Here is a 13,661-nt window from a genome sequence, read left to right on the forward strand (position 1 = left end):
ACATTAAACACATTTTACAAGTAAATCCTATACCTTCTGCAATCAACATTTCCGTCCACCTTAAGTCAGAGTTTAACTCTGAACTCATCATATAACATATAGGAAGATTATAAATGTATCTTTTTTTTAATTAAATTTGTGCTTCTTTTCTTCTAAAGCCCAAATAACGCAAGTAAAGGTAAAGTACTCTCTTGCCATGTGTATATTGTGTACACACACTACAAACTTTCTAGGGCCTTGCAGCCCTGTTCAGTAACTGTGACTCATAAATGTAATGGTGCAGATGAGGACAAAATCTCTTTTCTCTGCTCCAGTTGCAGATGCTGTGCATCCCCTCCAGGCCTACAGAGAAGACTGCAGACATCCCCTCTCTTTGACTGTCTCACTTTCTCTCTTGTTCTCTTGCCCCCGTTTCATATTTCACATCTGACCTAACTTTTCTAACTTTGCAGTCTTTCTCTTTGCTCCAGGTGACAAGAAGAAAAGAAGATGATGCCTAAAAAAATTAACTCCAATACAAAGGCCATGATCCTGGCTATGGTGTAAAGGCAACCCTTAAGTCCTATAAGTTGAATTTTTCTCTACATTTAGCTTTGGTGCACTTTGGTGCTTCAGGGTCCACAGGCAGTGGGTGGACTTCACCGACATAAGGTTGCTCATGTAAAAGGTATGAAAGCATTGTTATTAATTTTGCAATGCAATACCATGGCCAATGCAGAGGTACAATGAGCAGGAAGCAACTCTAATGACCGGTTTACACTGTGCAATTTTGGGCTGTCCCAGATGAAAGACAACCATCATAGGAGAATCATGGCGATATCTTTGTGCGTAGCTCTAAGACGGTGGCTTACGTCGCACTGTGAGACAGGTTCCACGATGGCCGTTGTTAGCATCTTGCGACCAAATATAAGCTCAGATAAAATTTTAGCAATGTCAGAAATTTAGGATAGAACAGTGTGACAGCTGCTACAGCCTGTCACCTTGTGTCCACGGCCTCCTCCTTCTCGCACGTTGACGTACGTCGCAACCTGTGATCGCCTGCGATTCAGTAAATGGTCATCGTACAATGTGCACCCATCAAACTTGGCGTCATACCAAAGTTTATTAGATTCACATCTCATAGTGTCATGCAATGGTCTTATCAGATTGATTAAAAATCGCACAGAGTAGAGTGTAAAGATAACTCAATCTTTTTGGCTGAAGCTGATATTTCATTTTGCCAGTGAATCGGTTTTTGTGGACACTAGAGGAACTGCAGCTCCTGGCAATTTTTTAGTCAGTAGTGAAATAATGCACAGCATGATATAACATCTTGGAGGACTAGCTTCAGTGTGCTGAAACACAGCTGAAATATTTTTGCGGTGGCCCTCTATCACCACAGCTTAAGGTGGCTGACATAAAGCTGCCAACCCCTAATGATCTGTCATTGTAGCGTAAGTCAGGTTTGTGCATTTATGTTGTGTGTGTGCTGAGGGTTGCTTGGCAACCTGTGATACACCAACAATGTGGTTTAGGATTTATGTCCTGTGGTATTGTGCACTAAGGGTTACGCTTTGTGTGTGTTCAAGCGATCCACTCCTTCCATTTGTCATCAGTGGACAGACATTATCGTGTGGTCACCCACTGTTTGATAAGTCAATGCCCGATTTCAGATTGTAATGAGCTCAGTTAAATGAGGTGAGGATTTAGCATAAAAGGGGTGACAAAATTTTAATAACATGACAATCAGAGGTCTGGAAGGGCAAACAGGCAACATTAGTGCACCAAGGCTTTACCAATGGAAAATATTAAAGGCAAATATTGGCACAGTCCAGAACTGGTGCACATATTGCATTAGTAGCAAAAACACTTTAATGCCTTCCCACACCTACTGATGATTTATTAGCTGTGACTGACATGAAATAGACATAGACGTTTTTTTTATATAGAATTCTCAGACACCATTACAAAGAGACTGATATAATTACTGTTTTGCTAATACCTGAGGTTGACACAGGTCTTTTATTAAACCAAGCATCACTGTCATAACTGCAATAGAGAGTAATATCATAAGGAATTTTACTCAGCGTAATGGCTTCAGGGCTGGGAGTCTTTAGAAGATGCTATGATCTGCGTCCCATCCTGAATAGATAAGAATCATTAACCACCTGAAAAGGACACGGAGCGTCACCCAGCACCCAAGAGGCGTTGTGGCCACAGTAATCAGCGATAATACAGGAAGTAGGAATGACTTAATGGACTGCATCACACACTACCCATCAACTCTGTGCACGCACCACAACGATGTCTCTGGGGGGGAGGGAGCGCATAACCAACTCAATGTGACAGGGAAGGTAGAGCAGGGGAAGTCAGACTAAAATAGAGGGGCCACCGATGCTGCAGTATGAGTTCTACATTCACCAGGTCAACATACATCCATCATACTTGACGGATACAAGCAAATGGGGCATCATGGTGCTATACAATATCTGTACAGCCACCAGCAGCTATCACATGAATCTTATACTTATTTCACATTCATTTGGGTAATGTTACAGAAAACGCCTCACACGGTGAAGGTGAAGTGTATTAATAATTAAATGCAGACAATCACAAATAATACACACATGACATGCTCCACTGGTAAAAAAAAAAAAGAAAAAAATCCCCAGAGTCTGTTATGTATGTAAGTAAGACCTTCATGAGCCCCTTCCTCACCCAGCATGCTCTTCAATATTGCATGATATCCTCTTTATTATCCCTCCCTATAGCCTCAGCATCACCTCACACCTCTCCACCACTGGTTCCATGTTATGCACATAAGGATATTGTGCCATCATTGCGTGCTACATTATTCATTATCCTAGCGTGTGACAGTTGTTAAATGGCAGCAGTTGTACCCGAGCTAGCCAGAGGTGCTATTGGTGCTAATTGCTTTGGATAGATAATGAGAGCGGAGGTAAAGAGAGAGAGATATCCTTTGGGGCACCAGGGACCTGACTACTGATCACTACAAACATGTGCGGTACTGTAGAAAGAAGAAGAAAGAAGAAAAAATGCATATTATATGGATGAATGGATGAATACCACCAGAGAATTTATCTTTAAGGAGCATTATGTATGTTTACCTTTAGAAGCATATCGGACAACAAAACCTTTGCTACCCCTTCAGGGGATCTATGTCACATTTGTTGTGTCATTGTATTAAAATGTGACAGTGTTTAATGTCTAAACCTGACCAAGTAGTTTCAATGTCTAAACATAACATGGCACTGCACACATTGCAGCCCCCCCATCCCTTTCCGCAGAGAAACATAAAAGTAAAGCTGTGTAAAGAAAAACATACATCACTGCACTTTGTTCTTTTTTTCCCTCATCATTAGTACACATCTACACAATTCATCAAAACCCCTCATCAGGCGTTGCTAGGAATGGACTGTTTTCCAGCGTGGATCAAACAGTGAGGATCTGAGCTCATTGGCCTTGGACCTCAACATTGTGATGATTAGCTTTACTTAGACAATGACTTAATGAAGGCTTAGATTCTCTTTGTAGAAAATCATGCTGCAAATGTGTGTATAGTACATGGGGCCTGCACTGCCCCCCTCTGGCTGTGTATGTTGTAGAGTGAAAGATGATGATAGAGATGATCTCCCATTCTCTACTTTTAAAGCCAATATAAGCCTGAATCAAGTGATACTACATGATAAAGGGATGGCAACATACCAAGGTGCAGCAGTGCATTAGGCAGCCAGATGTTGCCGTTGTCATTTCCGGAGAGTGCACAGCTGGTTGTGCTCGGAATGAACATGAATATGTGTATCACACACCTTTCATTTAGCCATATCAATCAACAGTAAAGAATAAATAAGAAAATTGTTCATTAAAAATTCCATCTCATAATTAAATCATCTTTACTGTGTTAATTAGTTATACAATATGTTTGAAAACAGACAAATGATGCTTTTTATTTTGAAGCATAATGCCCACATCAAAAGGACTTATTAAATACTAACTCTAGCTGATGATCATCAAAAGACTGGAAATTAGAAAAAACTAAAATGTCAGGATGGGATTGAGTTTGATATCAAAAGAAGAGGAAAAGAAAGTACTTTAAATGCTGCTTAACTTTATTAAAATGTGCATCAGTTTCATCACACTTATCCATATTACTACTTCATCACACACACCAAACTGTTTAAGCATTTTGATTGACATCTCCCCATCCACACTGGGACTCGGCAGATGGATTTTAATTACATCTGAAGGCAGCCGAGACTAAATTGAAGGGTTGGAGCTTTAGGTAAACACAGCAACTGTTTTTCCAACCCACTTTAAACACCTGCAGCCTGCCCCTCTATGCATAATTCTCTCTCTCTCTCTCTCTCTCACACACACACACACATACACACAAACACACACACACACAATTCACTCACTCCATCTGTCTGGAAACACTCGTTCGCTGCCATGTTTCTGAACATCTTTCAGAGTTTTGAGACGCTGACATGTATTTTGGAGTATTTAATAAATGACCATAAATTACACTAACATACACAATAAAGACCGTTACTCTCATATATTGAACTCAGGTGCGTCCATTTCTTCTGATCATCCTTCAGATGGTTCTACACCTTCATCTGAGTCCAGCTGTGTTCGATGATACTGAGTGGACTTGATTAAGATGAAGGAAGATGTTTGGGATGACCAGAACCCGATTTGGCTGCTGGCCAAACTGAGCTATCGGGAAGAAGAGCCTTGGTGAGAGAGGTAAAGAAGAACCCAAAGATCACTGTGGCTGAGCTCCAGAGATGCAGTCGGCAGATGGGAGAAAGTTGTAGAAAGTCAACCATCACTGCAGCCCTCCACCAGTCGGGGCTTTAAGTGGCCCGACTGAAGCCTCTCCTCAGTGCAAGACACATGAAAGCCTGCATGGAAACCTGAGAAACCTTCTCAGTGTGTTAGTGCTTTTTCCAGTGTGTTTTTAAGCTGGATTTGTGCGTCTAGGACTGCATGGTGGGAGGGGCTTGGCCCTTTAAAAAGATGTCCTGTTAGTGGCATTCTGGCCAAATTTCTAGCATTATGACATTGTCTCTATTTGGCCCAATGTCTTTAAAAGTACAATATATAATACATCTATCTTAATAAAGAGGAAGAAGTCACTATGCTTCAGACTTCTTTGTTCTGTATTTGTGTTTTTATCAATGTTAGCATGCAAAGCAAGCAGCAACCTGCAGGGCTGAGAAGTGTTTTTTTTGTGTGAATTTGCTGTTCACCATGCAGCCTCTAGGGGTTAGCTCCGAAAGTGAGTCAATCGTCACAGACCTCCATGTTAAAATGGAGCCAACTTTACAGCAAAGATAAACATGCTTACAGCCTGTTAAAAGTTACCTTTTTGTGATCACTGTATGTTTTTTTTCTACCTTACTTACCGTACTTTAATTATATTAAGACTTAAAATACGAATGGGTGAGTGACAAGTGCTTTTATGCCCCCTAGTCTCAGTTCCACTCGCAAAAATTGTGAAGGTTGGAGCCTCTCACGGGAACTCTGCGGAAGCCTACAGGTGACAGGTGACATACCCTACACTTCTGAAGCAAACATATTGATGGGTTTTTATATGGTAAGATGCTAAATGAATGCATTTGGACAAGACAAAACACAGAGCACCCACACACAAGCCAGCTTCTCAATCTAACATTGGAAAGTTTTCTCCATGAATTTAAATGGACTGTACGCACAGAAATAAAGCTGGGGGTAATGTTTTAATGACTGTTATAATCACTTTAGCACAGCACATCATGATTCAGAGGCTACCTCGGCTCTGCTCCCACTTTGGAGAATCTTGATTTCAAACTGCATCTTTAAGTGACAGAGAACAGATCCTGGTGAGAAAAGCTGGTGAATTACGGCGTGCTGAACACTTCTGCAGAGCTGATTTTCTATGCAGTGCAGCCGACCCTGGCAGCTCAGTGGAAATGGGTCACCAGCTAAGCAGGGACGTGCCACTCTTCTTATGGTGTGTGCTCTCTGGGGATGTACAGTGAACAAAGCAACCCGAGAACAAGCATCGAAGTTGTTGAGAAGAAAAGTATATAAAGTATAAAGAGTCAGCGATGTTGGACAGTAGTGATACCATTCACTCAGCCTGGTAACGAACATGATGAATAACACAAAGTCATTTAGCAAGTTATTACAACATATTGTGAGTGTGTGATGTGTCATTTTAACACATGGACACACCATCATGGCAGCAGCAGAGAAAAGATGTGTATGAAAGACAAACCATTGTCCTTAGCCAACCTATAACCCTGTTTAAGCCTAATCTCAACCAGTAGTTTTTAATATCCAACCCCAACGGTGAGTAAAGCCTGCAATATGCAAATGAAACCTAACAGTCAAAAGAGTTAGTGGTGTTGAAAGCAACAGTGTTGGGACACACACACACCAGACTCCTGGCTGCAGCATTATAGGACCACAGCATCCCCAGTCTGTCCTCTTATACTCTTATGCTTTTGTTGTTTTCAAACTTTCATTCCATAATTGAGCGATGACAGACAATACATTACCAACAGTTGTTTTGGCCAGAAGTGATGTGAAATAACGTTGTTTTCTGAATCAAACAGCTTTTCTGTAGCATTGCTCTTCAAGATGAAATAAACGATATAAACAAGCAGCTTCCTGAGCAAAACTGAAACTTTCTGTCTTTCTGTAACAGATGAAAAGGGACCTAAGGATCAGGGTCTGCACAAAGACACAAAACTGAGTTTGTGCAAACTTGAGGACAGAGGAGAATTGATCTACAGTGTGTCACCATGGCAACAAGAGGGGAAATTATGGTTTCCTGTGCTTTCTAAAGCCAGGAGGAATGGATCCTAAACCTGGTGATTATTGGTATCAGTTATAATTTAAAAAATATATTATATAATATACAAAATAATTTAATATAGTAAGACCCTTGGGGTATGTATGTATAGCAATATACTGAGGCTGAAAGCAGTAGCTTTGTTTGTATATTTTCTCATTAGCTTGTAATTGTATTTATTAGCAGTACTGTAGTAATGTGTTGATTTTGTAATCTAAAAAAATAGAACTTGACACCAAAACATCTATTTCTTTCTTTCTATTTCTATTTCTGTGTGTACCACCACAAGCAATCAGATGACTGACTTGCAACTTACAGTTTGACCTGAGCGTTCTCCTGTCTGAATGCAGCAAGTTAATTAGGACTGCATCTCAGTCATCAGCCTCTGCATTAAAGGTATTTCAATAATCCATGCAGCCAAACAAAGTTTCTACGTGAATCAAAGCCTTAATTTTCCTTTCAGCACAGGTGAAGTCACCGAATTCCTCACATGCATTAATCAGGAGCACATTCCTGCAGAGCACAAGTCAGGATGTGGAATACTAAGAGTAAATAACCCTTCACTATTTGCATATGTTATGACTAGACACGGAAATATTTTTCTCTTACAGACTTATTACTTCTCTGAATATTACCTCTTTCACCTGATGATGGCCTCGATATAGAGTTGTTCTTTCTGAATGCTGCACAGCGACATTTGTGTCCTTTTCAGCCATGCAGATGAATAAAGCCGAGCCACTCCAACAGCAAGAAAATCACTCTGTTCAGAGACGGACTCCCCCTACTACCTTGACCTTTGCAATTATTTCATTATTTAAGCAGCATTCAGCTTCTGAGGCACGAAAACATTCTTGATTCGACTGCAGTACAGAACGTTTCTGCAGACACACAACATTTTAATAGTGTGTTAGAAATAAGAGTTTTACATGTAACATGTAACTTGTGTAATACAGGTACACAGCTGGCACCTTGTGACCAGATCTCAATGCAAATAAACATGTAACTCTTTTGGGAAGCATCCAGACACATCATAATGTCTGTCACTACAACACATATCCTACCATGAGACTGTAAAACAGGAAGATACAGGAGCCCCCTAAGGATAGAATTTGTATGGATGTGTGTATGGAGCATGGAAGGTGTGGGAATACTGCATATTGGTTGGTTGCTGACATGTATGCAGTTTAAAAATGTCATTTTTATGATTACATAATAAACTGCCTAATTACATTCTTGTTGTCGGCAGCTTTACCAGCAGAGCTGATACTAACAGATTCCAGTAAGTGCATAAAACATTTAGCCTAATTTGTTTAGGCCAGTTTCAGTTTGGTTTTTAAAAGTGACAAATGTCACTAATGTTCTGATAATGACTAATTGCAAGTTAGCATCATTATCATAAAGTGGAATTGGTAGTGTAACCGGGAAATTAGGCATGCTTGTTGTCATAGAGACACAACATGAGATTTTTATTTTAGTAACCATTTAGTTTTCTAAAACAGCCAAAACAGGTCTGTCTTTGCAGCATTCTGCTTCCCATTGGCTCTTGGGTGTGTTCACACCTGTGTGTACAGCTGTGACCAGATCACCCAGGATGCAGGGTCATGTCAGGTGTAAACTGGGCCCAGAGGGTGTCATGGGAAGAGTACCAAAATAATAAATAAATATACATACTTTAATTTACGCAAGGTTTGTCATTTTACACCTCAAGTGTTTATTTTCTGGCTAACGTTAAAACGCTTGGTGTCTTCGCTGCTCTTTTCTAGCACTGTATATAAACAGCACATTTTGTTTTACATTAAACTGACTAACTAACAACTAACTGGTGAAGCACATGATAAGACATCATTCCTACAAACTGTCGTTCCAGCACAGTGCCTGACAGCAGCTCTCTGAATGAGAGAACACGTTGCTTCCTTTACATAAAGAATGTATTCAGCTGCAGTTCAGGCTTCGTCAATATTTGTAAGGAGAATTTAACCCCTGTGGCAGCTTCTGTTCCACATGACCGCAGAGGACACAGAGAGAAATATGCAAAACACACACTTGAGTTGCACACACACACACACCAGAGTTTACAATCAGCTGCATTTAGAGAAGAGGAAAAACAATCAGGAATAGAAGAGCGTATCTGGAAGGGCCTGGACACGAGAAAACCTTTGGATTTTTTTGTCCATCCACTGAAAAGGAAGTAGCTTAGTAAACGTAGACTTTAGCAGCAGATTTAGAACTCTATTACATAAAGATAGGCTAGAGTACCATTCCAACAGCCATTTATTTTCCGAACCCTCTTTGTCCTCTACTACACACTCACAGAGGGGCGATACCATTCATTCAGTACAGTATACAGTATATAGGATGCATGGTCAGCCTCACATATAGGCCAACATGTGGAAAAAGGTCATCAACACTAGTAAAGCCCCAATCACTACACCCAACTTTCAACCAGAAAACTCAAGTCTCATAAATATAGATTGCATCTCAGTTACCATGGTTACATTATGCCTGCCCCTTTTTACAATATGATCCACTGCCTGATAGCAACAATGTTACACAGTGTCATGGCATCTATTTCTGAGGTCGGGATCCCATGGGGTGCATTTGCATTTGTGTGTCTGGCTGCGCCAACCTCAACTTGACTTCAGACTTGGCGTGTATTTTTTGTAGACCAGAGTGCAGGGCCGCTTCTGAAACAGCAGGACTTAAGGTGATGCAAAAACACAATTCAATATATTGGAAAATAAAGTGCTAGCTTTGCCGTATGTGATGCTGTCAGACTATGAACTCTGTATTAAAGCCTTCAACAATAGCTTACAACCAAGATACAGCCAGGCCTTAAGTAAAACAGCAGAAATGTGTGGTGGAAAAATACTGAATCATATTATGTGTGCCTTGTATACTGCATTGTTAGAGCTAATCTGACCACATGTGTATGTTTGCAGCCTCAATGTCTCACACTATGCCTGGTGGAAGTTGAAGAGTTGAAGGACACTTTTAAGCTCAGCGGAGACCTGTTCATGCTTCTCCCCATGCAGCTGCTTGTAATAAACTGTGACTTTTCAGTGATCATTTCAGAGTCTTTTTTAGAATCTTTAGTTTTTGCCATATGCCACAATGTAAAGACACACACAAGTCACAAGCGCTCACCAGCTCAGACACACCGGGTCACAGTGGTAAACACTTACCCACACAGATGAGGTTGGCAGAGAGGAAGTGGCTGCAGAGAAAACTGCCGCTGCTCATGACAGAGTCACCGTCCGTCGTCACAGTCGTCCTCGACCTCAGTGATGGATTGGGGGAGTCAGTCACCATGGCCATCCTAGCTGCCACAGACTCCATGTCTGACAGGTGGTTGACAAGTGCCAGGGGTTTAAAAAAATAAACCCACAAAAATAAGTAAAAAATATTTCCGTAAACCTGGAATGAAGGAGCAGAAATGGCCTCAGGGGGTCCTCAGATTGATCAGCACCGGACAACAGGGGAAGATCCAGATGGCAGCGACTGACTTATCTTGAGCTGTCAAGTTCGCAGTGCAGTCCCAAGTTAAAAATTACATTCCAATCTGATGTCACAGGGGAGATAAACGATTCCTAGACACATATCCAGAGAAGATGCTTGACATGCCCCTGTAAGAGTTAATGGGTGCTGAGTGGCTTATGGAGCTAAACTGCGCTGCCTCATTCCTCAAGAGCAGATTATGGTGATTGACATCCGTCACAGGCCTTCACTCAAAAAATGTGCAGTCATCTAAATCACAGTCAGGCCAAGCTGTCAGTGTCTCCTACAGAAGAGCAGAAAAACACAGAGAGGGAGACACATGAGGGATGATGCTGTTTATGAAAACAAGCACATGAGAACAATCTGTTAGCAGAGTAGGATTTGTGTCATTTTAAATAATGGTAAACCATTTCAGTTTTGGGGTGTTTGGGCCCTTCACTGAGAGTTCATGGAACTTACTGAGGTTAGAAGTTTTTCTTACACACGCTCTAGGAAAATCTGTCCACACGCACAAAAGTATGTCACCCTTTAGTTTCTCTCAAAGTCTTACTCTGACATAAGAAAAAAAAGGTTTTAAATATGAGAATAATAATAACATGCCTTTTACCACTGGAGGAAGTCGGTTCCTGCTTACAGGAACAGACCTTTAATTAAACCTTTCAGTGTTCGCATAATGTTGATTTATGTTTTTTTAATCCTCCATCATTAAGTGTACTCAGATCCATCCCAGACTCTGCCCTGTTTGTTGCTTCTTTTAAACCACAGTGACTCAGGGAAGGCATGAGGTGGGATGTGATCATTTACAGGAACAGCCTCAGTGAACGTTCCTCTCACAGTCCAGGAGGAAACTACTTACTTTACTGCTTTCTATCTCTTCTTTTTTAATCTTCATATAACCATAAAACTACATTTATGACATATTTCCTCCTGCTGTTTCAGCTAGTGCTGTGACAATAGGTAAAGCTATAATACCTAAACCTGCTGAACCCTCAGAAACAAACAAAGATTTTTTTCAGTTCCTGCACTGAAAATATATCTTTAGTACTTAAGTTATTAGTAGATGTCAGTGAATCCTGCTGTTTATATTTAACACAGAACATGTGAGATCAGGACCAAACCTTCACCCTGACCTTACGTTAACCCTGTGTGGACAGCCTAACCCTTTAACCATTACATAACAGAAATCATAAACAGAACTTTTCCTCCATGACATCTCCTCAAAAGATATTATAGTAATACAGCCAGACTCCACAATTTACAAAAAGCCAATAGGAAAAAATAGTATGACCGGCCCTAATGACTGAAGACTGCCACAGAGGTTACTCATGAGATCATTTCAAGCTCAATTACTTGACTGCAGTTTCCATGAGTGATGCTGTTATAGTTAGATATCAAACATTAAATTAGAATTAAATAAATACAAATATTTTTTGAGTAGAAATGAAAGCTGAAGGCAGAAGTTAAACAAATATGAATAAAAATAAATACAAAAAAGTAAGTAAGTAATATTGAATGAGTAATATTCTGTAATTAAATATTTAAATATCAATAAAAGATTTTAAGCTGATTTTCCAGACGTTAATCTGCTCCAGTTTTAGACCCAACAGTCAACGCACATGCATCCTGACAGCTACCGGCATGTTACACCACACCTCAGACTCACCTCTCTTTCCTTAAACCTCCTTTGTTTGCCTTCCTTCCTTCCTCCCACGTAAGGATCGGATAAAACCTCATACAGTTACCTCTCAGTGAGAACGCCTCCTTCAGATCAGCTTTTTAGAGTTGAAAGCTCTAACGTTGTGCATGTGTGTCTGTGTGAGCCACCGCTGTGCTATGAAGTGAACATTGTGTCTGTGTACAATGTGCGGCGGGGGAGTCAGGCAGAGGTTAGGTAGACGTGGTGGGCTGGCTGAAGGACGTGTTGAGAACTGTTCAGGAAAGGTTGGCGGTCAGATTGCCACAGACGCAGGTCTGGGCTTGTACCTGTTTCCATCAAACACAAATAAGCTATACACACTCCACCTGGACACAAGGGGGTGGGGGGTGGGGGTGTCTGTGTGTGGGTGAGGGGTGACTACACCTGGAATGTGGTGTGGTAATTCCAATGGAAGGATTTCTTCGGAAGTCCTTTAAAATAATTAGGAACATCAGTGTAAAAGTGTGGCCTTCACTGTCTGTACAACTTTGTTTCACAAGCTACCTTAGCACAAGACCAACACAAAACAATCTAACGCCACCAGTTGTCATCTTAATAAATGGGGCCATGCTTAGAATTGTCAATTTATTGAACATCCGAGGAGGATGTTTGAAGTTGAAGCATTAAAGGTTTTTAATTGAATTTTCTGTGTAAACCTTTGTTTTTCATTTGCTGTGACTGTGTTGACTTACTGAACTCCTTTAGAGCCAGTACAGAGACATCAGGTGAGGCTTGTAAATTGGTTGAATTCTGAATGAACCAGCCTTCATTAAGGTTAACGCTGTTTTCATTGTTATGTTAAGACATGCAGTCCAAGTTCATTCTTGTTAAATTCATGAAAAGTGCAACAAAATGCGTATTGATGGTGTGTTCAGGGTTAGGTCACCACACAAACATGCCAGGACAAGACAATGATGGTGGACTGACTAGATGGTTATTTAATATTTGCACTATTGGGCTTAGATGGCCTTGTTTCGTAATTGTGTTTTGACAGCTGAAGCACCCCCTGAAGTCAAACAACAGGTCACTTCTACCTTATTCTAACTACTGGAAAAAATCTCTCTGTGAATGTTAAGTACAATATGGCCTCCAGCTAGTCTCTGTTGTCTCTTGTTGAGATTAAGTCCTGACTGCTTCCATGGAATTTAATAGTGTGAGCAGCAGCAGGTGCAAATTCAGAAACACAAAAAACCCAAGAACTACATGTCAGAGCCTACAGACCTCACTGAGCATGCTCAGTGTTAATGTGACAGCACAACTAGAAGAAGACTGAACCAGTACAGTTTGTTTTTGAAGGGTTACCAGGAGAAAGACTCTTCTGTCTAAAAAACACATGGAAGCAGGACTGAGGTTCACTAGACTGCATCTGAACAAAGAACAACACTTGTGGAGCAATGTCCTATGGACACATGAGACCAAAAGTGGACTTGTTTGGTCTTAATGATCACCACCATGTCTGCTGAAAACCAAACACAGAATTTCAGCAGAAACACCTCATACACACTGTCAAGCACGGTGGTGGAGGACTGATGACCCACAATGATCAGCTGATTTTTCATGATGTTTTATGAACAAAAACAAAAGAGAGGCAGCATCTTTTGAATATGACTGCATGCACATGTTTTT

The 13,661-nt window shown here is 40.8% G+C and overlaps 1 protein-coding gene across 4 annotated transcripts in view; it reads right to left on the minus strand.

Annotated features, from left to right (window-relative positions):
* Nucleotides 1–13,661, minus strand: part of plch2a (phospholipase C, eta 2a) — a 153,391-nt gene that overhangs the window by 132,113 nt on the left and 7,617 nt on the right. For 3 of the 4 annotated variants that reach the window (XM_028411033.1, XM_028411035.1, XM_028411038.1), the window contains exon 2: nucleotides 10,027–10,622. In XM_028411033.1, coding sequence (XP_028266834.1) covers nucleotides 10,027–10,180 — 154 coding nt within the window. In that variant the 5' untranslated portion in view covers nucleotides 10,181–10,622. Of the gene's footprint in view, nucleotides 1–10,026; nucleotides 10,623–12,002; nucleotides 12,183–13,661 lie in introns of those variants that run through there. The other variant, XM_028411034.1, reaches the window with a different exon arrangement.

The sequence above is a fragment of the Parambassis ranga genome, chromosome 7 (genome assembly GCF_900634625.1).
Source record: "Parambassis ranga chromosome 7, fParRan2.1, whole genome shotgun sequence".
In the NCBI taxonomy this organism is placed as follows: Eukaryota; Metazoa; Chordata; class Actinopteri; family Ambassidae; genus Parambassis; species Parambassis ranga.